This window comes from Mytilus trossulus, chromosome 10 (assembly GCF_036588685.1).
Source record: "Mytilus trossulus isolate FHL-02 chromosome 10, PNRI_Mtr1.1.1.hap1, whole genome shotgun sequence".
In the NCBI taxonomy this organism is placed as follows: domain Eukaryota; kingdom Metazoa; phylum Mollusca; class Bivalvia; order Mytilida; family Mytilidae; genus Mytilus; species Mytilus trossulus.
Window position 1 is genome coordinate 47703350 of NC_086382.1, and position 25493 is coordinate 47728842.

General features: G+C 31.4%; 2 protein-coding genes across 3 annotated transcripts in view; both read left to right on the plus strand.

The window, feature by feature from the left end:
• Positions 1-13658, plus strand: part of LOC134687503 (adhesion G-protein coupled receptor G6-like) — a 48937-nt gene extending 35279 nt beyond the window's left edge. Inside the window, exons 16-22 of one of the 2 annotated variants that reach the window (XM_063547859.1) lie at positions 366-489; positions 923-1067; positions 2303-2378; positions 2743-3137; positions 7499-7525; positions 10612-10695; positions 11781-13658. In XM_063547859.1, the coding sequence (XP_063403929.1) occupies positions 366-489; positions 923-1067; positions 2303-2378; positions 2743-3137; positions 7499-7525; positions 10612-10695; positions 11781-11851 (922 nt within the window). In that variant the 3' untranslated portion in view covers positions 11852-13658. The remainder of the gene's footprint in view (positions 1-365; positions 490-922; positions 1068-2302; positions 2379-2742; positions 3138-7498; positions 7526-10611; positions 10696-11780) is intronic. The other variant, XM_063547860.1, reaches the window with a different exon arrangement.
• Positions 13659-21887: 8229 nt separating this feature from the next.
• On the plus strand, positions 21888-24853 carry LOC134686291 (uncharacterized). Its single transcript, XM_063545958.1, has 4 exons — positions 21888-22036; positions 23374-23517; positions 24175-24276; positions 24715-24853. The coding sequence occupies exons 1-4, from the start codon at positions 21998-22000 to the stop codon at positions 24844-24846; spliced, it is 417 nt and encodes a 138-aa protein (XP_063402028.1). The 5' UTR covers positions 21888-21997; the 3' UTR covers positions 24847-24853.
• Positions 24854-25493: the final 640 nt, after the last annotated feature.

The following is a 25493-nucleotide window of genomic DNA, read 5'->3' on the forward strand; positions in this document are numbered from 1 at the left end:
AGATAGTTATTCAATCAGATTTTTGAATTTAGAAAATGAATTACTATGTAAATGTTTGTTACATTTTCGAAAATTGCTTGAATACCAATTGAACGTTTACTAGTATACATTTTTGCTAATATCAGGTGTATATTTTTCCCTTGTTGAATGTTGAATAATAGCTTCGGAGTCATCACTTCTATATGACATGAGTTATCATTGAATGAGAGTATTCTACCCTATGAATAGAATACATAAGCTTTATTTGGCAAAACGAATATAAGTTATCGAAAAAAAAAAGAAGTTTCATGAATGAAGATCTCTTTTAACAAATGATTCGATATTTTTCATGAGATATTTACATAAATATGTGATTTACTTTTCAGAAAATTAAGAGTAAATAACCCTTCCAAGATATTAATAAATCTGTGTATGGCTTTAGCTGTAACGAATGTAATATTCCTTGTTGGCATGCAGGAATACACCTTAGATAATGATATCGGCTGTAAGGTAATAACTATCATATGTCAAGACTCTTAACTAGAATGGGAAATTTAATAACATTTTGAGTCAGCTGTTTCCAAGTAATTCTTTTTTTTAGATCTAGAAAGTCTATATAATTTTAAAAAAACAATTAGTTACAAAGACGTTCTAGACTATTTTCATCAATTCAAAAACAACAGTCATTGTTCTTCAATGCATCTGAATAAAATCTAGTTTTGTCAGTCACGTATTTCATGAAATGCAACCATATTCCTTTCATTAGTGAGCGTTATTGTGTTTTTTAAATCCGACTTTTGATTTTCGTTGATAAACAGATACATTTTCCTACATGTTAGTTATAATATGCATTTATGTTTGTAATTGTCCTCATAGGAAGCGTTGAAGAGGTACAAGTAGTTAACATATATAGAACCATAAAAAAATACTTATTTATTTACAGATAGTTGCTGTAGCTCTACATTATGTCCTGCTATCAGCTATGTGTTGGATGTTGATTGAAGCTTTTTACATGTACCTTGCGCTGATTAAAGTTTTCAATACATATTTTTCACATTTTCTGTTAAAATGTTGTCTTTTTGGATGGGGTGAGTTTTCCTTTTTGATAAAAGAACACATTTGCCGAATTTTCAGGAAAACGTTTTGGTCAAACTGAGGTGATATAATTTACAATATACCTGTTTTTCTAGAATTATCATACGTTCTCTTATATGAATAAACATTATTCATTTGTACTTGCAAATGCTGGCTTATGTTCTCTTTACAGTAAACTTCAACTACTGTGGATTCATTTATTTTCGTGGATATCAATTTTCGCGGAATAAGGAAAACATGCATTTTCATTGATATTTGATTTCGTGGTTATGCCAATCTCTATTTACAAAGCCTATAGAAAATGTGTAATTCGCGTTGTACATTTAATTTCGTAGATCACCTATATCAACAAAACCTACAAAAATTGGTATCCAACGAATAATAATGAATCCACATATCTAATTAAACATTTTGGAACATCGCATGTCAAATATGTCAAAAATAGGAGCGAAAGATATCAGAGGGACAATCAAACTCCTGGGTCCAAAATAAACTGACAACACCATGGCTTAAAAAGACAAATAATAGTACACAAGACTATTATTAATATGATCAATATTAGGTACTTAGTTGCAAAGATGTCACCGCTGTGCAGTCTGAAAATAACTACCAGGCAGACTTTTGTATTATGTATATTTTATAATAACTGATAATAAACAACGATTGACTTATTTCCAATACATTTCCAAACTAGACTGCACTGTTGGAGAATAAGTTTAAACATGCGAAATAACGATGGATTTGTAAAACAATAACTAATTTTTTTTTTTATTTCAAACTACTGTTTAACCTGATACCATCAGGAAAAAGAATGTTTATGTAGAAATCAGATGCCTCGTGTCTTGCCAGCGAATAAGATGATAAAGATTTACTTTTGATAAAAATTATGCAACATCTATTTGTGATATATCTTTCAGTTTTGAAAATAGTTTCAAATTTGATCAGAATATAGATATAACTAATTCTAGTTGTTTAATTGTTTTGGCTACATATATAGCACTCTTCATTTTGAAAAGCCATCCTATTTGAAGGATGGCTGTAAGTCACATTTGACCTACACAAAAGTTTGAGAAAAAATTTTGATCCATAAAATTATTTTTGAATATGCGTTGAAATATTCATAATGCATTTAGAGTCTAATTTGACAACATTAGAATCGGGAATATACATTTTCTTAACACGTCTAATAGCTAGAAGATATACCTCACCTTTATGTTTGTGGTTGTAGGTATGCCGTTAATCATTGTAGCAGCTACGCTGGGTATTAATTCTACAAACAATTATGGACAACAAGCAGGTGGAATGTATGTAAAATGTGATATAAATCAATTTACACAACAAGTTCCGAGTAATTAAATTAATGGTTAATGGCCTCATAAAAAAGGCAAAAGAAGTAATTCGCCATCATGAATTGATTAACGAAAACAAATCCATGTCACAAACAAAAACCATAAACATAGTTTACTATATTTTACACATTGTTATTTGTTTTGAAACAATTTAATTTATACATCATACTGCTTTAAAATCCCGCACCTGGAGGTGGGCCTCAACTGGTCTCTAAATAACGATTTGTACTAGTTCAATGAAAATAAACGTCATACTAAACTCTAAAACAAATAAATGAACTTAGATTAAAAAAAAATTAAAATATTTTTCATTTTGTAGATGCTGGTTGTCTCCAGTACCATTCTATGTGGCATTTTTGGCACCAGTTGGGATCATTCTCATTCTTAACTGTATTTGTTTTGTATTAGTGTTCAGAGTTCTATTGAATGGTTCATCGAAGAAAATAACTAAATCTGACAATAAAAGCAGCATATCACAGAGACTTAAAGGTGCAATTGCTTTAATCGTTCTTCTGGGCTTAACATGGGCATTTGCAATATTTTCCATTGATGGTGGAGGAATAGTGTTTCAATATCTGTTCACGATATTCAATTCTCTTCAAGGACTATTTATTTTTATATTCTATTGCCTGTTGAAAACGGAAGCTCAGCAAGCGTGGAAGAGAAAGTTTGGACGTGCTCCACCAAAATACAGTGGACCTACAATGAGTAAAGGTATATATTCATATAGTGTATTTAAACATTTATAATAATAATCGTCATTAATAAATATATCTCTTTTCAAAGAATGCATGATTATAGAGATGCTATGACAGTTGACAGGGAGAATTTCATCGAGATAATATGAAGTTTTGCTTGAAGTTAATAGAACAATCTTGAAAATAAGCAAATTTTGAAATTATAACTCGCGCATCATTTTCACGAAATAAATGCGGGAAAAATACAATCAACATTCTTCACTGTGTCTAAACCACACCGGCAGAATTTGATCGGACTCGATGGTATCTAACGTCCGGCACAATGACGGAACATCAATAGACAGAAGAAAGATAGGTTTCTCCTTATTTTCTTATTTTTTTTAATGATATCGAAGAATATATATACATATACAACTATTTTCTATTGTGAGATGAAATATTTTCTTCAACCGTTCTATATTAACGGAGAAATAAGTCAAAATGCATGTCAAAATGACGAATTGAGTGAACCTTGCCTCGAAATTGTTTAATTTCTCTTTAAATTGTTCACATTGTACGGAAAGAAAGGTACGGGAAGATAGATATTGACACGGAGATTGCAAATTTAGTTATTATGAGCATCTCAATAATTTTAACTCTGTGTATAGAACGAAAGAAATGGGTCATGTCAAAATGGAACTGGCCGGTTTCGTCAATGTATACAACCCGGTTTCGTCATAGATTTAAAAATGCATAACCCGGTTTGGTCAAATAAAAATAAATCATAATCGCATTACATTATAATTGATTATTTAATTTCAGAGTTCAAAAGGATTTTTGTGGGTCGTTCGAAAACAAGTTCGTTCACCGGACAGTGGCTTATTATTCAGATGAGCCTCAGATTCAAATAAATAATAAGCAAATTCCTACTCTTATAGAACTCAAATATTTTAATTTTACTTTGCATTCCGAACTTTTTTAACAGCATATTGAGATTAAAGCTCTTTAAATGTGCGTTTTCTATATGAGTTATGGGAAAATATGTTGAACATGTTTAAACTTGAAATTAAAGTTTACGGTCTTAAAAATCGAAACACACAATTGATATGTGATTTTCTCGCACAAAAGAATGGACATCTTTATAAGTAATCTAATCATTCCATGTGTGTAATCTTTTCTACCATCGTTAAAAATAAATCTTCTTAAGGATAAACGTTGATAATAAGACAAATGTATATGCATGCATAATCGGCATAAAAATGAATGTAGGGTTACAACTACCATGCATTAAAATAAAATTTATTTATCACTAATTGTAACTATACTGCTATGTACAAATTAGTATAATAGTCTCAGGTCATCGATAAAATTCAATAATAATTATTTTGTTAACATTATTAAAAAAAAAAAGAGTCTGTACTGTCGCCATTGTGTTATGATGATCGTACACTGACGTTGGTCAATATGTTTTGACAATATATACGGACAGACGGATTCAGTTTATTTCAAAGTGGGCGTATTTCGAACAACTTGTACATACCGCCGAGCGTAGCGAGTCGAACAATATTTTGATTATTTTTTGCTTTACAAAATCGTTAAATACAGGAATCAATATAGTTTTGGCAACCGAAGGTGGGGTCGGGGCGTGCAACCTATACGTCATGTAGATTCGCCACTTATCTTGTAAAGTGTATAACGAATTAAAATATTGTAAGAAATGAGAAAACAGGGACACCCGGGAAATCGGATTATGTGAGTTGGATTATGTTTATTATAATAAATGCCGAATATCAAGTTCTTTTTATCGATTTCTATACATTTTTCTCAAATATATATAAAAGTTATATAGGAAAATGATAAGGCAGACAAATATACAAATAAATCGACTTGGCCGATATCCTAATAAAACTTATTGACCTTTAATTACGATTTTTTTTTTCATTTCTTTGCGTTTTTACACGCCCATCTCAATTTTGACAGGACGTATAATGTATACACCCGTCTGTTCATCCGTCCTTCCATCCGTCCGTTCCTTCATCTATCAGTCATTCGGTCCGTCCGTCCGTCCGTCCGTCCGTCTAGCTATCCGTCTATCTTTCTGTCCAGCGTAAACATGTCGCACCGTAACTTGAGAACAGCTTATCTAGTTTTCATGAAACTTAACAAAGTTATTTCTTGAAATGGTCAAACGATTTGTAAACCTTTTAGTGAAAATCAAATTAAATCTTTTTGAGTTACAGAACTTTGTAAGTAAAACAGGAGTGTGTTTTTTTAACATGTCGCGCCATATCTCAAAATGGTTAATCATTATTGCATCAAACTTTACACACTTCTTAGTAATATAAATCTTAACTTCTGCATACTTTAAGGTGATGTTTTAAATTTTGTTTTTAAAGCGTTAATTAGGTTTTCTTTGTAAAAAAAAAGTGGGGGGGTCACATACTGCGATGTATCTCAAAACCTATATAAAAAAATATCATAATGTTAATGTTAAAAAAATAATTAGATATCAGTGTTTGCTATTGAGTATTTATATTCCATTTAAAATTAGTTTGAAGATCAGTGAAATAACGGATACGACTTTCATTAGGAAAATGTGTAGTACTATAATTACCTATGTAAATAAATGTAAACACGCCAAGTTTACTTTATAATACATATATATTTAAATTCTTTCGAAAGACAATGTTCAGATCCGTGTTAACCTTGCTTTTCATAAATTGTTGGTTTTAAAAAAAATATAAAAAACCGGGTGATATATATAGACGAAACCGGGTGTTGTGTAGTAAACAACAATGACGAAACCGGTGTATTTTTATTTGACATGACCCATTTCTTTCGTTCCATACAAATAAATACAAGTATTGAGATGCTCATAATGACTAGTTTTGCAATCTCTGTGTCAGTATCTATCTTCCCGTACCTTTCTTTCCGTACAATGTGAACAATTTAAAGAGAAATTAAACAATTTCGAGGCAAGGTTTACTCAATTCGTCATTTTGACATGCATTTTGACTTATTTCTCCGTTAATATAGAACGGTTGTAGAAAATATTGCATCTCACAATAGAAAATAGTTGTATATGTATATATATTCTTCGATATCATTAAAAAAAATAAGAAAATAAGGAGAAACCTATCTTTCTTCTGTCTATTGATGTTCCGTCATTGTGCCGGACGTTAGATACCATCGAGTCCGATCAAATTCTGCCGGTGTGGTTTAGACACAGTGTTCTTACCTTAGTAAAAACTTATAGCTATTTTAAATTTTCAAAATAAGTTAACTTATACGTTTTGACAATCTGAGAAAAGCTTGTTAAATAATTGATGATATTGAATCTTCTGTTTTAACAATTATTCTATAAATTTGAAAATCCTATCAAATAAATCTTTTAACATAGTTATAACTATGTTTTCATTTGCATCCAAATAACGTTTAAGATCATGGACTATTCTAAATTTCCGGATGTGTCATATATTGGATAAAAACTTATTACTTCTTCTGTTATCTTCAATCATTACTTCTCGTTTATATACTTTTGTTATATAAAACTAGTGCTGGTATATCTGCTTATGTATTCTTATATTGAAGTGAATGAATAACTTATCATAATATTTGATTTTTAATTGCATGAATCTGGGAAATGACAGGAACATCTGAAAGATCTAAAATATTATAAAATGCCTTGCTCACAGGTTGCATTTCTGTAAATATTGACAGTGCAATTTCCCAAAGGAACTCCTTTTACGGCTTAAACTGTACAACTTTTACTATGAAGTTTTGAAAAAAATCTTATCCTAGAATTGAAAGTTCATATGAACCACAATTTTTTTCAAAGGTCAAAATATAGGGCTGTGCGGCATATTTTCAACGTTTATATGCCCTGAACTTCTCAGAGTTTAAACTAACACTAATTTTGTAAACTACCCCTACCTCGAATGAAAGGTTACCACATATTTCAATGTAAACAATATGTACATGTTCATTTACTGGTAACATTCCCAAATTATGTCTCTGTGAGATGGAACACAAAGAGCATAACTGGGAACCAGTGTGTAACAAAATTAATTGTTTATGAATATTCAAGATCTCCCCAAAAGAGGCGTGTTTTGAGAAACAGCTGTATTTACAAATTGCAACCTAGAGTTTATATGATGCAGCAATATCCTAGCTCATCTTATTTTTATTAACATGCAAACCATTTATAAACTGATTACATTGATAAAGAATAACATATGAAGAATGTTCATATGTTCTGTTTGACCTACGAATAAATGTAAAAATCATGATAATTTTAAACATTGCATTGATGATGAATCACAGTTAACGCATGTTTTATTCCTTTTATTTCATATCATATATACTTCATTTGTATATGCTTATTTATAATCATTGTAGAGAGAACTATTGATACGAGATCAAGAGGTAAAGGATGTAGTTGATTGTTGTCTTAGTTTCCCTTTCTTAAACAACCAATATTATTAAAAACGAATCAAAATATGAAAAAAAAGAATGGGCAAGCGATCATCCTTTTTTTAAAACCGGGGAAATGTTACTTTATATTATATTATTGTTGCCTAATATTATTTAAAATTTATTTAAAGTATCTTTAGTAATGTTGGTTGAGGAAAAGCAATTTGTTTGCATGTAATTATGTAAACATGTACATAAGGAAGTCTTTTTCGTCTAAGTATTGTATTTTCCGTTAATCTTTTAACAGTCTTGTTATGTCTGAATGTGCTTGTTTTAGTTCTAACAATGTTAAGAAAAAATCTATAAAACCAAAATTAAAGTATTAAACGTTTTCTTTTTACAGTTTTATTATGTCACCCGATCGACAATGTCGGGTGACATATTGCTTTTCTTATGTTTCTTTGTTATTATTATTATTCTTCCACCTTTTTTTGTCCGTCAGGTTTTTTGGAGTAAAAGGGAACCAATGTTGATGGAACTCTACTATAATAAGGACCCCCATCTGAAGTTGTGCACCTTGCTATGGAATGGTTAAAAATGGCCACCGTTTCCATGGAAACGGAACAAATGTGAAAAATTCCACTTTTTGGTTTTGGTGAATTATTTGGAGATGCTTTAACTTAGAATCATTATATTTTGGTACAATGTAGGTGCCCACTATATACTGGTTTTGGATGATTTTTGGCATTCATTGGAACTACTATGTTGCCATGGATACCACACCAAAAATTTCAAAAATATCAAAATGCTCCAAATTCAATGAAACTTCACAGTAACGATGAGCAACATTGGAAGATGTGCAATTTGGCGTTGGAATTTCCAAAATGTCTTGTGTTACCATGGAAACAAGGCAAAAATGGTCAAAACGCTTAAAAAACCTTAAAAAGTGGCATTTACTTCCTTCAAATGGTAGGTCAAATCCATTGAAACTCTGATGGTATGTTCCCTCCCATGTACCAATGTGGTATCTGCCATTAGAAATTTGGAATGGTCTGTGTTACCATAGAAACCAGCCAAAATGTCAAAAATTTCAAAAAATTCAAAATGCTAAAAAAATAATGAAACTTAATAGGATTGCTGAATGTCAAGTCTGCATGAGATTTTTGAAGTTGGAATTTCCAAAATGGCCACCGTTGCCATGGAAACTGCAAAAATGTCAAAAATTTTCAAAATGCTCCAAACTTAATTAAAATTAATATTATTGTCAGCTGGCATGTATAGATGAGACTTTTGACTTCTGAATTTTCAAAATGGCTGCCGCTGCCATGGAAACAGCAGAAATGTGAAACTTTTCACGATGCACTTATTTTAATGAAAATTTACAAAAAGATATATCGCAATTCATAGATCTGCATTCACTGTTTACTTGTTTTGAAATGGCTGCCGCTCAGTGGCAATGGGGGAAGGGTGACATCCGCTATTGCTTGCAATGGCAATTCTAGTTATGTTTGGTGTTCTTGTTTTAGTCATCAAATCAAAAATACATATTAAATGGTTTTAATATGGAAATAAAACTATTAAATTCAATCGAATTTCTGTTACCATTCAAATATAATAAAAGTTTATCATAGAGAGATCAAGTCAAGCCTTAAAAGATATAAACGTATAATAAGGAGGAGTTAATAAAGATGTAAAGTGCATGTTTTAATTTATAGTCCTACAGGTAAATATTTCAAATGACTTTTCCTCCATCAAATATCAATAATAAATTTGACTGAATAAAATACATGTATTTTGGGCAAGTATTAACTTTTTATTGGCTTATATTCATATTGACTCTGTTGATGTTTTCACATTTTATCTGTTTATATGGGAAAAAATCTTACTTTTTTAAATGAAAATTGGATTTAATAGAATAAAAAAAAGATATCTATCCATGAATTGAAATCAGTAAATGATGTTACTTAGATTTAATGTTTGTGGTTATGACTTTTATTTTTAAATAAAAGTATAACCCAATCAAGTTAAAATCTGATAACCTTCCCGGCTTTGACCATACTATTTGTCCTTTTTTTGGTTTATAACCTGTTCCTTTTTTTTATAACAAGTTTTCGATTTGTTTTGGTATCGAACATCACTTAAACTCATTGTCGAAATGTGCATATGGTGTGAAATATGTGGCTGCACTAAAAAGGGGCAAATGAATTAAAAGTTTCTAGAATCAATGGGTATGTGGGGTATATAAATAAAATATTTTATCAGGACACCTGTGATTTGAATGGTTAATGCAATTATATTAAGTCTATAAATATTATTCAGATATTTCATTCCCTTTTTTCTGAATAATCTCTAGAAACCTGACTAAGCATACATACCAATCATTGATCATATTGGTTGTTCTTTAGGTTCGTGTTGCTCATGTTTAAAATATTGTTTTTACTTAATATTTCAATAAATATTTTTGTCACTTCGTCTCGTTATGTTGCCATGGTGTTTCGATTCTAACAATTCTTTGTCTGAGTGCCCCCTCATATCCTCTTCTATTTTTGTATATATCTTTTGTGTGTGCTTAAAACTTAATTACACTCTCTTCATATGTTATAATGACATACCTGAGGTGTTTTGACATTTCAGACCTGTCATGTTGTATTAATTCCTGTTCTTCCTGTCTGTCTACTTAAATCTAATTTTTTTTTATCAAACATATAAACTGTTCTGTGTTGTTCAATAATGAATGTTGTTTTAATGTCTGTTATCCTAAATAAGAGGAAACAGTTTGATCATGCAATCTTAAGGAATTAACCCACTGGTTTGTACTTTCCTAACTAATCGGAAAAATGACATGGATTTTTTTTAACTATAAAATTATACTGCATTATAAAAACCATTGATTTCAATTTTTCTCCATAAAAAAGAACTGTAAAGTCAATTTTAAAAAAATTAGAAAATGAATTAATTTTTTTTTCATTGCGTATAACATGTTTTCAATTTATTATAGTAGTGTTTCACTAGACATACAAGTGTGATTGAATGTTTCAATATGCTTAATTGTATGTGTTGATCTGATTCATAAATTCTATTATTTTCAATTTCTTCAGATGCAACTTCCAATACTTACACCTCAGAGGTCAGTGAGAGTAAGAAAGAGTTTACTGATATATCGAAGGAAATTGATGCTTCTTGTAAGTGCATATTCAGAAGTATTATGAAAATACTGTCTTTGTACAATTAGTTTATATCTTCCAATTTTAGAAAATCCTAGCAAAATAAAAAAAGTTTGTGTTTTATCAATATTTAGAATAGTTATATGACTTTAAAAAAATATAAAACAGGATATCACTGAAAAACTAATTCCGATAGGTATCGACTTGGAATGTTCCTGGAATCGTTTGATTTATAACAAAACCACGAAAATAACATAGATTAAATAGTACTCGCAATAAATTATTTGAGTGCTTATGTGTCAAAGCATTATTAAAGCACATTATAAACATTATTAACATTGACCATTGATAATCATGTCCGCGGTGATTTACGTAAAATAAGATATAACATATTCTAAGACAGCTTAATACACTATCTTTTGAGGTGACAAAAAGGAACAAATTATTGTTTTGCAGGGAAAGAGCTCTTTCTAGATTTATCAAAATTATCATTTAAGTTGATGACTGTTGAAAAATTGTAAAAATGATAAAATAAAAAAAAGAAAAGGAAAATCACAAAAATACTGAACTCCGAGGAAAATACAAAACGGAAAGTCCCTAATCAAATGACAAAATCAAATGATAAAACACATCAAACGAAAGGATAACAACTGCAATATTCCAGGGAAATGACTCTTTCTATATTTATCAAAATTATCATTTAAGTCGATTTCTGTTGAAAAATTATAAACATGATAACATTAAAGAACAAAAAGTAAAAAAAAAATGAACTCCAATGAAAATGTAAAACGGAAAGTCCAAAACAAATGATAAAACACATCAAACGAATGTACTACAACTGTCATATTCCTGACTTGGTACAGGCATTTTCAAATGTAGGAAATGGTGGATTGAATCTGGTTTTATAGCGCAAAACCTCTCACTTGTATGACAGTCGCATCAAATATATATAAAGAAACATACTTAAATGATCAAATAATAGCCAACGATAAATCTTACTTATACATTGTTTATATGATTTTATAAAATGACACTTTAAATACAAATAGGTTTTTATAAAAATTAATCCGTATAAAAATAATGAATTTGTTTATTGTTTGCAGATCCTGAAACGAGACTGAAGTCAAAGGGAAATACCAAACGTTATCCTTCATATTCAGAATCCAACACGTGATCTCTATAAATGCTTATGAGTGATGGTTATAAAACTATTGATTATATCATATGTAAAATTTCAGCTATGTCATTCTTCTATCAAACTTTAGAAATCATATATGTAATTATTCATCTCGATTACTATCTCATTTAGATATCTACTGCGCTAATGTATTTGAAAAAGTGGATGATAATATGACTTTTCACAAATTCCATGATTCCGTTTTAATTTTGAAGAGGAAGTAATCCATGAAAACTTTTGAGATGACGAAAGACATTAACAAAATATATAAATAATATAATATTACACATCAATACTTCCCTTAATCATATTAATTGAAAGAAGATATTTTGTTTTATCCCTAACCTTGCTGACTTTTATGTTCTCTTTTTCTGCTCGTGTAAAATAAATCTTTCTGGTCGAGTGTCTTATAACCAAAAACAATCATTGTATAAAAAAACTCGAATATGGGTCAAAAGGAAGATAGATTTAAATCTACACAACAAATCGTCGCTCTTTATTTGACCTTTTACGAAATGTTTTGTTTCGGGAGTCACTGGTGTATCCTTTACAGACGAAAAGCGCAAAGGCTGTACTTAACGTTTGATAAGAGGTTGTTCATTTAAAGACGTAACCATCGTATAATTTTCGTTTACGTTTACGTATACGCATCTGCAGATATACAAATGTGATCTCTAATGCAAGTATTGGTTGTTATTTCGGTTCTTGTTTAAAATTTTGTTTTTAAGCCCCACCTACGATAGTAGAGGGGCATTATGTTTTCTGGTCTGTCCGTCAATCAGTTCGTTCGTCCGTTTATGCGTCAGTTCGTCCGTTCGTCTCCCTTCATGTTAAAGTTTTTGGTCAAGGTAGTTTTTGATGAAGCTGAAGTCCAACCAACTTGAAACTTAGTACACATGTTACTTATGATTCGCTATTTCAAATTATAGAGCCAAATTATACTTTTGGTCCCCATTTCACGGTCCACTGAACATAGAAATGAAATTGTGAGTTTCAGGTTAAAGTTTTTGGTCACGGTAGTTTTTGATGAAGTTGAAGTCCAATCAACTTGAAACTTAGTACACATGTTCCTTATGGTATGATCTTTCTACTTTTAATGCAAAATTAAATTTGTTACCCAATTTAACGGTCCATTAAACATGGGAAATAATAATAGTGCGAGTCGGGCATCCGTGTACTTTGGAAACATTTTTGTTATGTTATATTTACAAAATGTGCTTTGATAGGCTTTTTAGTTTCCAACAACAAGTCCAAAAGAAACCAAATACTCACTGTTCAGAATATTTTTCTGTGTTTTCTTATATGTTCACTTTTTTTTCTTACTGAGTTTTATAACAATTAAGTATTATCCCATCTACGCATTTTTTACATTAGTTTTTTCTTTGGGAACACTATCTATAGATGTTACTTGTTGATTCCATTGTGTATGCTTAAAAATACATAAATTTGAATATGTGTCGAATCATCAAGATGACGTTTGCTGTAGTGATTTTACAGACATTCTAAGATTCATTTGTGCATTTAAAGACTTTGTATCACAGCCAGGAATTTCATTACCTGTTGCTTTGGTTGTATCGAACACATACTATAAATTTGTTTCTAATGTTGTATACTAGAATTGTATTGATTTCGTGGCGGCATTACAAGCATTTATTCTATAAATAATACATCTATTTATTTGTATATAGAACTTAATATTTGAAGACTCTGTATTTGAATATCAATATAATTCAAGTTATATACGCTATATAAGTCTGACACATCTCCACATTGTTATAAGGAAGGAATTTATTAATATGGAAACACGGTCTACTTTGCAAATTAATAAATTCATTCAAAATAACCTTTATTAGCTTATTCATGCCCTTATTTCGAAATGGTATATTTATTAAGACCACTTTTAAAACATATTTGGTACATATCGTTTGGCAGTTAGAGATGATAACTTGTATTTTGGGAAAGGGTAGTGTTTTGTTGATATGTTTATAGAATATATCGTTATTTATTAACTGCAATCAGATAGGAATGTAAAAAGACAAATGTAGAGTTGAAAAGGAACCTTTAAATAAAGGCAACAGTAATATACATAAATCATAGTACATAAATCGATTCAGAGAAAACAAACTCGAATTACAAACTTAAACCGATGGAAGCACATACAATTTAAGATGAAAACAACGAAACAACAAAACTCTGAAGTGCATCCAAAAAAAACGACAATGCAACATACATAGAAACTAGTTATTACCTAAAACATCTGGAGAGCAGCATACAATCTGCAACAAAAGACAACTGTGTTTACAGTCAACATGCCAAATTCTGAATCGTCCAAAGTCTTTACAAAATGTGAACGAGTATCAAGCATATGCCATCAGCACTAACACCAACTTATCCAAATAACTTAATACATTGAAAATATTATAAAATAACGGTTCATTCTGGCTATTCCTATATTTTGAAATTTATACTCACATACTGAGCTCACATAGTAATACAACATATAAGAGAATACAAAGTCTTAAAATCAATGTACAGGAGATGAGAAGCAGTATCTCCATACTCGACTAGAGTAAATTCATCATTCTGTAACCTTATTTTCTATTATTATCTATAATAATTAAGTTTTTGATATTATATTCATATTCAAAAATCATAATTTGTTAAAATAATGAAATTGATAAATTCTTTGTGTCTGTCCCAAGTCAGGAGCCTGAAATTTAGTGGTTGTTGTTTGTTTATGTGTTACATATTTGTTTTTCGTTAATTTTTGATATATCAATAAGGCCGTTGAATTTTCGTTTGAATTGTTTTACATTGTCATATCCTGGCCTTTTTTAGCTGACTTTGTGGTATGGGCTTTGCTCATTGTTGAAGGTCATACAGTGACCTATAGTTGTAAACGTCTGTATCATTTTGGTCTCTTGTGGACAGTTGTCTCATTGGCAATCATACCACATCTCCTTATTTATATTTGAGGCTGAAGTTGAAAGTGTGGGTAACTATTAATTTTCTTTTTAAATCGTTTTTTTTCAGGCTTTCCAGACTTTTGAATGCTTTAAATTTACTACTTTTTATTTCATTGTATTTTTATTTTTTCCAATGCTTATTTAGAAATTCCATGGTATTAAAATACTTAAAATTATTACTTTATGCGTGTTTTCAAGCAAGAAAGTCTCATTTTTTACATATAATTAATGATTTTTATTTAATTTCTACAGGTAAATTTACCTTTGACCAAATTAAACACTAATGATTAAACCAACATATTTTTACAATAACAACATGTATTGTTCTTCCACTAATCCCCCATGTAGGAATAGCCAGAATAGTAAAATACAAAATGTAGGAATAGCCAGAAGACACCAAAATAACAACCACTGCCACACGAAGTTCGTCGTATTAGTCAGATGCATGAATTTGCATGTGGCGGGGTTAAATAAAATGTATTTTTCTCTAGTTGACTTTATGCATTTATCCCAATTGCTGATTATTAACTGGACTAGCTTCAAGCAGCATGGTATATTAGTAATGTATCTGTGACGAGGTATTGAAACAGAACATATTTTTCCAGAACCAAAATTAAAAGTACAATACTTTACATTTTTATGGATATTTGTGTAATGTCCCAATATATTTGTTTCGGGAAGATTCAGAGATTGTCAAATTTGATTTTTTTGTATTTGCCATCAGATTTATGATGGCCTTTGGGTGGTTATTTTGGTTTATATATTTTGTTGTTTGTTACTGTTTCATGGACATCTAACTTACATGTTACAACGATATCATAGGACTTCAGTTTCCTATCATGATATCTTTGATAAACAGTAGCCATTATTAAACAAAGGGACCAAAATGTTTAAGGTGAAATGGAATTTGATGCGACTATCGTACAAGTGAGAGGTTTCGCTAGCTTGAAAACTAGATTTAATCCACCAAGTCAGGAATATGTCAGTTAGTATTCATTCGTTTGATGTGTTTGAGCTTTTGATTTTGCCATTTGAGGGCCTTCGGTTTTGAATTTTCCTCGGGGTTCAGTAAAAAAAAAATATTTATTTTTCGAAATCTTTATGGACGCCATTATGGTTTGGTTGACCGTTATGATATATATGTTTCACAGATGTCTACGGGTATATTTCACATTGTCATCATCTTATCTACGATATTTACTTCAGATGCCACTACTGGTGTAGGAACTGCATACTATTCCATCCCAATGGTTTGATGAAGTTAGTGGTGCTCAATATTTAATTCATTTATAGCAAGTTGGATGCAGTTGCTTGTCTATATGTTTGTTTTCGTTTTAATCATGGTGTTTTCTGTTTTTTTCTTTGAATGGTTATTACTATTTTCTCCCTTTTTTAAAATCAAATTAAGGCAAAATTATGGGATCAGATATTTTTTAGTGCACTTAATTTTTCCACGAGACAAGCACTCAGTAATTGTTGAACAGTCTCTTAATAATAGTTCAAACGTTGAACGCCCATTTCCGATAACATTTTAGAACTGTGTTTTTGAAAATGTTCCTTTCGACTTCCTTCAAGTATTAATTTGAAATGAGACATGAAATTAATATTTCAAAATAGCATGATTTCATGGATTTCTTGCATTAGAATGATTGGTGATTGAAGAACGTAGCATAATTTGTTTACGATGCAAAGAGGGAAGTTAAGCAATTGTTGACATTCTGTACAGTATCAAAAATTATGAAACCCCTTGTGTTGTAGGTTGATTGTTCGTTACGCTGACAGTTCTTTTTTTGCATGAAATATAAAATAAAATTGAGAATGGAAATGGGGAATGTGCCAAAGAGACAACAACCCGACCATAGAGCAGACAACAGCAGAAGGTCACCAACAGAGGTCTATAAAGGCATAAACAGTCCGGTATATTATCCTTTTGAATGATATATGATAGTAGTAACGTCTTAATTAATGTTTGTTCATATGTTTGTTCCATTCATGAATGAACATGTAGAGTTGACAATCTTCAAGTCTATAAAGATAACTTTAATTCCATCTAACACGATATGTTGTGTAACAGTACTATTAATAGTATTAGAAATAACCTCGATTTGACTTATTTATATCAGTACTTCACATTTTCATTCCAATGACTACTATGTACTAATTTATGATCGTAAACACAGTGCATAACTTTTCATTCCGATACATTACAATTGTAATATTTGCTCTTTTCGATGGATATATATATATATATATATATACAACTCGTCTAAACATCAACCCAACAATGTTAGATCTGTAAATTTGCTTTCGCAAATTTTTGGTTCTTCCCTCACCGGGATTCGAACCCATGCTATTGTGATATCGTGACACCAAATCGCCTGCACTGCAGCCGTCCCGCTAGACCACACGACCACCTGGGCTCTCAAAAAAGAGCTTTCGGTGGCCATATGTTACCTTTCCACGTCAGTTTTAATCTAGCGGCGTACTACAGTACATGATATATAAGGCATGAAGATGTTATTGTTACAGATCAGCTAAATTATCTATAGTGAAGGATCCTACAAATTAATGTAAGATACAGTCACAGAAAATAATTATATTCATAAGTACGTCTGAGTCAGTGACAACCCTACAACAGATGTATCCATCGGATCGCCATCAATGATGGTGATACATGGCTGTGTACATAATGTATATACAACTCGTCTAAACATCAACCCAACAATGTTAGATCTGTAAATTTGCTTTCGCAAATTTTTGGTTCTTCCCTCACCGGGATTCGAACCCATGCTATTGTGATATCGTGACACCAAATCGCCTGCACTGCAGCCGTCCCGCTAGACCACACGACCACCTGGGCTCTCAAAAAAGAGCTTTCGGTGGCCATATGTTACCTTTCCACGTCAGTTTTAATCTAGCGGCGTACTACAGTACATGATATATAAGGCATGAAGATGTTATTGTTACAGATCAGCTAAATTATCTATAGTAAAGGATCCTACAAATTAATGTAAGATACAGTCACAGAAAATAATTATATTCATAAGTACGTCTGAGTCAGTGACAACCCTACAACAGATGTATCCATCGGATCGCCATCAATGATGGTGATACATGGCTGTGTACATAATGTATATACAACTCGTCTAAACATCAACCCAACAATGTTAGATCTGTAAATTTGCTTTCGCAAATTTTTGGTTCTTCCCTCACCGGGATTCGAACCCATGCTATTGTGATATCGTGACACCAAATCGCCTGCACTGCAGCCGTCCCGCTAGACCACACGACCACCTGGGCTCTCAAAAAAGAGCTTTCGGTGGCCATATGTTACCTTTCCACGTCAGTTTTAATCTAGCGGCGTACTACAGTACATGATATATAAGGCATGAAGATGTTATTGTTACAGATCAGCTAAATTATCTATAGTAAAGGATCCTACAAATTAATGTAAGATACAGTCACAGAAAATAATTATATTCATAAGTACGTCTGAGTCAGTGACAATCCTACAACAGATGTATCCATCGGATCGCCATCAATGATGGTGATACATGGCTGTGTACATAATGTATATACAACTCGTCTAAACATCAACCCAACAATGTTAGATCTGTAAATTTGCTTTCGCAAATTTTTGGTTCTTCCCTCACCGGGATTCGAACCCATGCTATTGTGATATCGTGACACCAAATCGCCTGCACTGCAGCCGTCCCGCTAGACCACATTTCTAATATATATATGTACCTTATTAAATACTGCTCTGACATTCATTAGATAGTTATTATTGTAACAATACTATTTTTTTTGGAACTTCATAAAACTTTTTCATATTTATTTATTACTTATAATAATATGTTTGTATGTTTGGTTTTCCAACATTTTCCTGTGAGCGCTACGGTGATAGAGAATCTCTTCGAATGCCGCAAATTTAACTCAAGAAAACGTTGGGTTTTACATTAGAGAGCAACGATTATGTTCCTCATGAATCATCCAAATTATAAAAGACCAAGTCAAACTCTCAACTCAGTAACCTTCCTTTTAACCTATTGATCCATAAGCATCGAAATATCATGTTGTCTCATACATGCATATCAATCTATCTGTTTCACCTGATCTTTTCCTTTATAGATAAAACAATTGTCACTGTTTTCCACTTTGTGTAACTTGTATGAGTCTTTTCCATTTGTAATAGATATCTTTTACGTTTATATCGTCCTTACGTGAAAAGTTGTGTTTGTTGTTTATAAGTTGATTTAAAATGACTTTGTATAACTATATTTCCCGTATCTAGTTTCAGACAAGTTATAATGTAACGTGAACACAAGGTACGGGTGTCTATTTTTAAGACAGAATTGGTTTGTTACAAGTTTGATACTGAATTCAAAATGTTCTATTTACAAAGTATAGGATTTATTCAATATTGATATACTAATGTGTAGAAATACCAATGTGTTCTTAGTCAAAAATCTTGTCCTATTTGTACAATCAAGTATCTACCCTATATTAGAGAATACAGTTATAACTTAAAACTAACCGTACGTATTATGGTCATCGTCTTCATAGACATTAAATGGATGATAATGAACCAGAATTCTCGTCGGCTTATAAACGATTCTTATGTTCATACCATTATTGTAGAAAGGATGCTCCCTCGCATTTCTTAGAACTTCCCTTTGAAGACCCCTTTAACCACAGCCCGCCAAATTTTTTTTCGTTTTAACGTTTCATCTGAGTATTACCAAATCGCATTGTACGCAATATATGGTTAATTTGAAACGGTTACTTTTGAATACTGTAATTACTGGCTGAGTACGGCTTAAATTAATTCATAACACACAAAGATTGTACAAAATAGACCAAAGCAAAGGAACAGCGCTAAGAGAGGGACGAAAGATACCAAAGGGACAGTCAAACTCATAAATCTAAAACAAACTGACAATCCTATGGCTAAAATGAAAAAGACAAACAGAAAAACAATAGTACACATGACACAACATAGAAAACTAAAGAATAAACAACACGAACCCCACCAAAAACTAGGGGTGATCTCAGGTGCTCTGGAAGGGTAAGAAGATTCTGCTCCACATGTGGCACCCGTCATGTTGCTTATGTGATTACAAATCCGGTAAATAGTCTAATTCGGTAGGTCACATTTATGCAAGGGAAGGGGATTGTAGTTACAACGTAAGGAACATATCCGATATCATTTGTGAAACGGTTATTCCATAACGGTCAACCAACTCGTGATGGCGTCCGTAAAATTTACGAAGGGATGACTTCACCAACTTCACCATTTGGAACTCTTGGTTTAATAGCTTCCTTGTGAGCAGTAACCCTCTATCAAGAAAATCATGATAGGAAATGCAAGCATGGGAGTATCGTATCAATTGGGAGATATATACCCCGTATGCAGGTGCTGCTGGAATGTTGCTAAATGGAAAGTTCACAATTGGAAAGCTGAAATCATCTCTTTTGTCGTAAAGTTTTGTTTTCAACCGACCCTCATTGTCAATTTCTAGATGTAAGTCAAGATATGAAGCCGACTTAACTGTATCTGTAGTATCCTTTATCTCTAGTTCGATGGGATAGATGCGTTCCACATAGTCACCAAATTTTGAATTGTTTAGTGAAAGAACATCATCTATATAGCGGAAAGTAGAGTAAAAGGATATTGCTAACTTCTTATCCTTTTTCCTAAGAAGTTCCTGCATGAAGTCAGTCTCATAATAATAAAGAAACAAGTCGGCAAGTAGAGGGATACGGTTTGTTCCTATTGGAATGCCGACAGTCTGTTGAAAAACGCGTCCTCCGAACGTAACAAATATGTTGTCAATCTAGAAATCAAGCATATTGATAATGTCAGTTTCAGAGAATTTTTTGTTTGAATCAGAGTGATTCTTTACAAAGTAGGATTTATCCCTCCCTAAGACAAGATACTTGTATCTACCTTGGCCATTTTTTTATGAAACAAAGTAATACCAACTCTTTCAATCTGTCTTTTAGTTTATACTCTAAAAGATCTTTGGAATTTTTAAGTATCCACATCCGATTCACGCCACCTCTAGAATAGGCAGTTTCACAATAACTTTGAAGCCCATCTTTGATTTCTGATAAAATAGATGTTAATAATTTAGAAAGAGGTTTCGTGGAGCACTTGGAAGACCCAGCATTATACCGCTAAAGGTTCCTTTTCAACTTTACATTTGTCGGTGTAAGGGGTTAATCTAGTAGAAGTAAAATTCTGATCAAATGTGTCCCAGAAATCTGATTGTTCTTTCATAATATGTTCCAATTGGAGTAGACTTTCTCTCGTCCCCTTTTCCATGATTTGCAAAATCAATTTTATTAAATTCTGAAATTGATAAGAACAATTAATCTTCTTTATATGTTAACCGAAATAATCAAAAATCATTTATTATTAGCTATGATATAACAATCTATAAAAGAAACATCACATGTAGTCCATTTGCTACCTAAAGGTTGACTTATGTAAATACATATCGTGTCCTGGACTTCTTCCTTTCTAGCAGTAAAACTCATAGTAAAGAGCAAAGTTGACCGCAGAAGAATTTGACTACAATTTATGTCGACTGTTTGACATATAGATTCTCACTTTTTCAGGTATTTCTACATCCTCAGCTGTCAATTTTCTTTAGTTTGAGTCTACCTATTTCAGAAAATTTATGAAGTATTTATGTGTTCCTTGAGTGTGAAACAGGAGATAAGGCATGTGTGATTGTGTTTCGGTTCTTTCGCTGCATATGTTTCAATACCTCATAATTCATGTGGTTTTGTCTATAAAGATAGACATAAACGTTGGATATGACCTTTATTATCATGAAAAATAATTTCTAATTATTTGAAAGATCTGATATCCGTCCTTGATTTGAGACTTAAACGGACTCTATAGTCAAATCCCACAAACGATAACATGTCAACACGTAATTAGAACTTAATGACTGGTACATACTCTACGAACTCTGATAGTTTAGTAGAACAATTAAAATCAATTTATAACTTCTTGGGACCTCAAGATATCAATACGAACATCGATATGTCACGTATTTGCTGGAGTATATTTGACTATAAATACCTATCTTGATTTATAGCTTTGTTGACTTCAGAAAAGTACGCAACCATTCCCAGAACCAATAATACCTTCAAAGGAAACACAATGTTAAAGGCTATCATCATTTCATTGGTTGTCACACAGGTAAAGCAAGTTCAATTATTCAATTAGGAAGTAGAATCACAGGCACTTGTCTCAGATTTTTTTCTTCTGAATACCTTGATATTGTTATATTAAGGTATATAGTTTGAAATCTGAGACAAGAGGATGTGGGTAGAATGACGAATGCAGATTGTGTCGCTACCAGAAAAATAACAATTTAAATATGACATTAAAGTGAGAAATGTAATAAATATTGAAGTTTCGAAGTACAATATTCAATTAAAATAGAGTTTCCAAAAGGAGCACGTACTGTTAATATGTTTGCCTCAGCCCTTAGTGATAAAATGTCGGCAAAAAACATTTATGTTTAATATGTCTGCAATTATAATCGAGATCCTCGAGGTCTTCATGAAAAGCATTCACAACAAAGTAGCTGAACATTACCTTTTCATTGTATTATTCTTTGTGGCAAATAATGTATTTACAACTATTAATAACATTAAGAAAGTCATTGTGACCATCGAAATTTTAAAATAGCTACCTGTAAATGAGCACTAGTTCAATAGTGGAAAAATTTTAACAGGATAAAGAAATATGCATCTGCACAAAATGAGCTCGGAAATATCGCATCTACTTATATGCAGGTTCAGGTGGCATCATACTAGTTAATACAAAAAAATCACAATGAGACAATTAAAATAATATGAATCAAAAAGTTTAGTTTATCATTAGTCCTCATTTGACTCATCATTGGTGTGAGTAAGGTATACTAAGCAAATGTTCCTGTATTTGTGATATACTAATATATCATTTATTCAAGTTTGGTTTCGAGAGATAAATAGTCACCTTCTTCGGAATTTTTAAGCTTATTTACATTATCTTTATAGTCTTCATTATATTAAGTAAAAAGTGTTGGCTTGTTTAATTTTAAACGAACGAGAAACCACTAACAAAAAATAGGATTCCGACAGATTTTCCTAAGAATGGGGAAAATAATCCTCTAAAACATGCTGATTAGAGTTCATTCGCTTACATATTGCGGGGTTGTGTCTGCTTCATTCATTCAGACAATTATACCGAAATATCTTTAAATCATTTAGTTTATTTCACAGACATGTCATTTTAGTTATTTACAACAGTACTAAGATCCGTATTCCATTTCACAAAACATTTTATTTTTATTCTCAATAATAAAAATTTAATATAGGAAAAAGGTAAATATCTATAGCAATAAAAACGTATTGTTGTGGCTATCAAAGGTAAGGAGTTACAATCTACATACAGACGGGAAAATAGATAAAACTATTGTAATTTCTAAATTTCTACAGATTTACTTTCATGGATATCATTAGTTTTAATTTGGTTTTATTTAATTTAAGGTCTTTTGTGCTACTACAATGGCACCAGACATGACAACAAAACATCATAATCACCATCACCATTCTCATGGGACCCATGGCACCAGGCCTACCAGGGAACCAGTGGAGGCAGATAAACATTATTTTAAATATGACCCAACATCGGTAAGTACACTTAATATCGTTTGTGACAAAAATATTCTTCACCTAAATAGACTTTTTGTTGGTATGTTAAAATTTTGTTGACAGAGGACTGCATGTTCATTTGTTTGGTAATTTAAACATACTATTTTTTTAACTCTTTTAAAAAAAACCTATGTACTTAAGTTTATAAAAATACACTAAATATATCAAAGTTGTAAAATAAAAAACCCAGAGCAGAACAGAACAGCACACACTGCTGAATCACGTTGATATAGATAGATGTTGTATTAGGGAAAAGAAACAAAGCTTTAGTAAGCATTTCCCCTCAATTTCCCAAAAATATTCTGTAGGGACGCCAAATGAAAAAAAAATCGTATTTGAAATACAAAAAATATATGTTTATAACTAAGAAATGAACTGCAATGAAATGTAGGATTAATTTCTCACAACTGTTAAATTTAAGGGAATATTTTTTTCGACTTTTTTTCGTATATGACGTCATAGGATTTGGTGGACAGTATTACACCTGTACATGTAGGTGCAGTCAAATACACATCACCATCAACTGTACCAGCTCTCAACAGCCTACTTTCTAGGTCTTTCTGTATTTGCCCTAAATAAGTTATTGTATGGTTAAAAGCACTACATTAACATTAAATTGCATGATCTGTTTTGTAGCATTTGATGATGGCTGTCAACGCAAAGGCCTGTTATATCTACACTATGTCATCTCAAGAATCTATGGATGTACATACAGTACATGGATTACATGCTCTAGAGGTATGACATTTAATGATGTTTTTTTTTTCAGAAACTCGTGATACTAGTAAAATAATGATTTACAAGAAAATGTGTGTCATACGAATTAACTGACTAGTTATTTTCGATTAAGTAAAAAGTAAAGACATTCTTCGTATATTTGTGAAATAAAGTCAATATCCCACAAAATCATTTCATAAATTTATCATATAAAAAAAGTTAAAACTTTGTATTGTCTTTCAGATTAAAATTTAACCTTTTTGGCTTCGGTAGTGCTTTGATTTATATAAGATATATCGAAACCATACAAGTCTGCAATATTGTATCAACATTGAAAAAAACGCAAGTTAAGTGGTATGACAAAAGTCATTCAGTTTTTCAGTTAGAACGATAAATTTCATACAAAAGCAGATTTATTTTTTTTTCGACATGTAATTTCGTTTCATAATATATTTACAGATTAAGCTAATTACCATGATAGACGATGCTACAGCAACGTTCCAGTCAATTACCCATGACAACTTGACAACAATGAGCAAATCACTTGCCCATTCGTGTAAAGCCGTTAACATGGTCATGAAACTCAACTGATTTTACAACATTTCATTTGATGGATAAAAGAGGGAAGCTATATCAAAATTAAAAAGAACGTATTTAAATTCTGTCTTATTGTGATTTACTTTATCAAGGACGGTCGTTTATCCCCTGAAATAAGCTTAAACGCAGTTCTACACCAATATAAATACATACAAAAAAGTCATTTGTAAAATTGAAAAGATCATCAGTTAAAACTTTTTTGGAAAAAAATCCTGAAATAGTGTATGCATCATGCAATCATTTATCAATAACCATCTTAAATCAGTGTGTATGCTAGAATATTGCACACTTAACATTTTTAGAGCACATATATTATACTTGTCTTCAAAATTTTTGAAATGGGTTTTCATAAAAAGGATAATGTGTTGTTTTGTTTAATTTATATCATTAACAAAAACAAATGTATATGCATTATTATACTGGACATCATCATACACTCAGTTGCTTGTCCAATTGGACAAAAAAACAGGGGTTCTTTTGGGAGGATATTATGTGTAATGTATAGTAGAGGCAGTTTACTTTTCCCAACATCTAAATTTGCAACACTAAATGAGGATAGCTCCTTTGTGTGCCACAACAACCTCAGTATTTATGAATATGACTAGATGTCGATAATGTGCTCTAATGTATCTTACAAGTTT